General features: G+C 65.7%; 1 protein-coding gene across 1 annotated transcript in view; it reads left to right on the forward strand.

The window, feature by feature from the left end:
• The window catches only part of COL5A1 (collagen type V alpha 1 chain), a 184,251-nt gene that overhangs the window by 85,647 nt on the left and 95,734 nt on the right, over positions 1-2,870 (forward strand). The window contains exons 13-14 of the mRNA XM_006165267.2: positions 561-602; positions 739-801. Coding sequence (XP_006165329.1) covers positions 561-602; positions 739-801 — 105 coding nt within the window. The remainder of the gene's footprint in view (positions 1-560; positions 603-738; positions 802-2,870) is intronic.

Raw genomic sequence — 2,870 nt, forward strand, 5'->3', positions numbered from 1 at the left:
GCGGGCCCCCGGGCGGGCCCCCGTGCCAGCCACGGCACCTCCCCTGGGCTCCGGCTGGCAGAGGGGTAGGAGGCCTTGTCCCCAGGAGGTGAGAGAGGCCTGTGGGAGCTGGGAGGCCTCGCTGCTGCTCTGGGCCACTGCTGCGTGGGAGGGGGCATTCCCACTCGGAGGAAAGAGGCCCCCCTGGGGGTCCACCCTGGCCATACCTCCTGGCCCTGGCCCTTCCGGAATCCGTGTGGGCCTGGTCCTGGCGCACACCCCAGAGGCCGGCATGGCTCTCCCTCGGGCAGGAGGCCGGGCCCGGCAGTCTCTACCTTCTCGCACCTCGGCATCCACGGGGGCTCCTCTTGAGGGAAGCCTGCCGGCCACCGACCACTGACCAGGGCCAGCTGTTGTGCTCCAGAATGCCAGGAGCTCTGTCACCAGCCCCATGTGGAGACAGTGCCTGTGGCCAATGGGCATTGTCCACCCAGCTGCCCGCCCGGCTTGGAGGTAGCCACGTCAGGGGTCTGGGGTGTGGGGCTGGAGGCTGTGGGCTCAGGCTGCTCTGTCTGTTCCAGGGGATGCTCATCGAGGGGCCGCCGGGCCCAGAAGGACCTGCTGTGAGTATGGGCCGGGCGCTCCTTGACTGTGGGCGGGGCTCCAGGGGAGGGCATGGGGGCTCCCCACAGCTGGACAGGCACAGGGCCGTTCTGTGAGCATCCGCTAACCCTGCCCTGGTTTCCCTCTCAATTCTAGGGCTTGCCGGGACCTCCGGGAACTACGGGTCCCACTGGCCAAGTGGGTGACCCTGGAGAAAGGGTAAGAGGTCAACTCGGTTCTGAAAGTGAAGGCTCGTGGGCTTGCCCGTGACCCCTGTTCTCTGGGGAGGACGGGGTGAGTTCGGTGCCCACACCATGTCCCTGTTGTAGTAGCCCCTCCCCGACCCATCTAAGGCTGCCTGCCCTTCAGATGTCTGTGGGGGTCACCCTGTGCCTGCCCAGGGCAGGGCCAGGCAGTACCAGGAAGGCAGCTGGCCGTGACTCCCGAGGAGGCTCCATGGTCAGGGCCCAGCAGCAGCCCTGCAGCCCCACTCCGTCCAGCATCAAGGGGAGGCAGCTGCAGAGCTCAGGACTCTTCCTGTGCGTCGCCCAGATAAGCCACACTGCACAGAGTCCGTCTCTTCCCTCAGAACGAGGACTTCCTTGGCCCAGATGCCCAGTGCCAGGCTGGGAGGCTGGTTCTGCAGACCAAGCACCCCACCTCCTGCGGAAGTTGCTCCCAGGATGTCTGTGCTCCCTTCTGCCCCTTGGTGGGCACTCCTGGGAACTGCAGCCGCATTGGGCTCCTGGGAGCTGCCCTTCCTTGGGCTGGCCCTGCTGTGGGGGTACCGCTGTGTGCATGGTCGTATGAAGGCCGACACCCAGGGGCTCAGTTGTACGTGAGCGGAATAAGAGTGCGGGTGGTGCTTGCTGGGCCTTTACTTAGGCCCCCACGCGTGAGCGTGGACTTAGTGGTGGGTCATGGATGCCCCTTTGGGGAGCGAGTCATGTTGATGTCTGGTGGCTTTGGGGCCTGCTCAGGGCCGTGAGCCAGGAAGTCCGTAGACACAGGGATGGCCTGGGCGGGCTCCTTGGGTGTCCAACCCACGGCCTCGGACCTCAGGGTGCTCAGGCCTTCCTCGCGGGGAGGAGGCAATGAGTGGGTCAGGCCAGTGCAGGCACACGCGGCGGAGACACCAACAGCCTTCCTGGGGCAATAGCTGTCCCTGGGCGGGCACTGCTGGGAGGGGCAGGTGACATCCAGGCCCCCTCCCCGGCCCGGCACTGTCTCCAAGCCCGGAGCGCCACCTCCCACCCAGGGCTGGCGCAGTGACCCGCCCTGGAGGCTCTGCTCCGCTATTCACCAGCGTGCTCTCCAGACTTCCGGCCCTTTCAGACTACCCGGAGGAGGTCACCACACGTCAGGGGACCCTCGGGCGGTGTGTTTCCACACTACAAAGGGCCCTTGCCGGCCTTCCCAGTACCGTGTGGCGGTGCTATGTGGCTGTGGGCAGCTGAGCCGTCTTCACTCAGCAGAGCTCTGTCCTGGGCACCTGGGCTGGCAGAGAGGGGGCTGGGGGCCTGGCCAGCCTTCCCGACTTCCAGGCTGCTAGGTGAGGAAGCTGCAGCGGCCCCATGGGAACGCCCGGAGGACAGGGACAGGCTCCGTGCTGCTGGCCAGCGTCCCATGTCCAGTAGGGTGTGCCCCCATGGCGGCAGCAGAGAACCCGCGTGTACCCTGAGTGTCTCTGAGGCGAGCCCACCTCTCCCCACAGATTTGTCCTTGAGGTTCTCGTGCCGGCAGCTCAGACAGGTCTGGGGTCCTAGGAGTTCGGCCGCGTGTTTCGGGGTGCGGGGGCCGTAGCAGCCCTGCCTTGCACGGCCCTCTGGAAAGTTAGGTTTAGAAATGAGCTCATGGCCTTCTTATTGGCTTCCGCAGTTCCAGCGCGTGCTGGCTGCCCTCTGCCATCCGCGGCTGGAGGCAGACATGGGACGGGTTCAGCCCTGCGTGTTAATGGTTGCTGGTTAGAGCGGCTTTTGGGGCCGGATTGTTGGGGCCCCTTGGGGACCTCGACCCTGTAGGGTGTCTCCAGGCTGTGCATGCGAGTGTCTTCCCTGCATAACTGGGGTGCGGCAGAAGTGGCATGGCTGTCACACACGTGGCTCTGTGTAGACAGCTCGGCCCCGTCTGGAAGGGCTGAGGCTCCTGTCCTCTGACCCCGGGGTGGCCTTGCTATGTTTTGCGCTCCAGTATGTCTCCCACGCCATTGGTAGCTTGAGCCCCGCCCTGAATAGCACTGGGCACCCCGTGCTAGAGTGTGTCCCCGTACCAGCCCCGGGCAATGACCT

Source organism: Tupaia chinensis, unplaced genomic scaffold, assembly GCF_000334495.1.
Source record: "Tupaia chinensis unplaced genomic scaffold, TupChi_1.0 Scaffold143845_1, whole genome shotgun sequence".
In the NCBI taxonomy this organism is placed as follows: domain Eukaryota; kingdom Metazoa; phylum Chordata; class Mammalia; order Scandentia; family Tupaiidae; genus Tupaia; species Tupaia belangeri.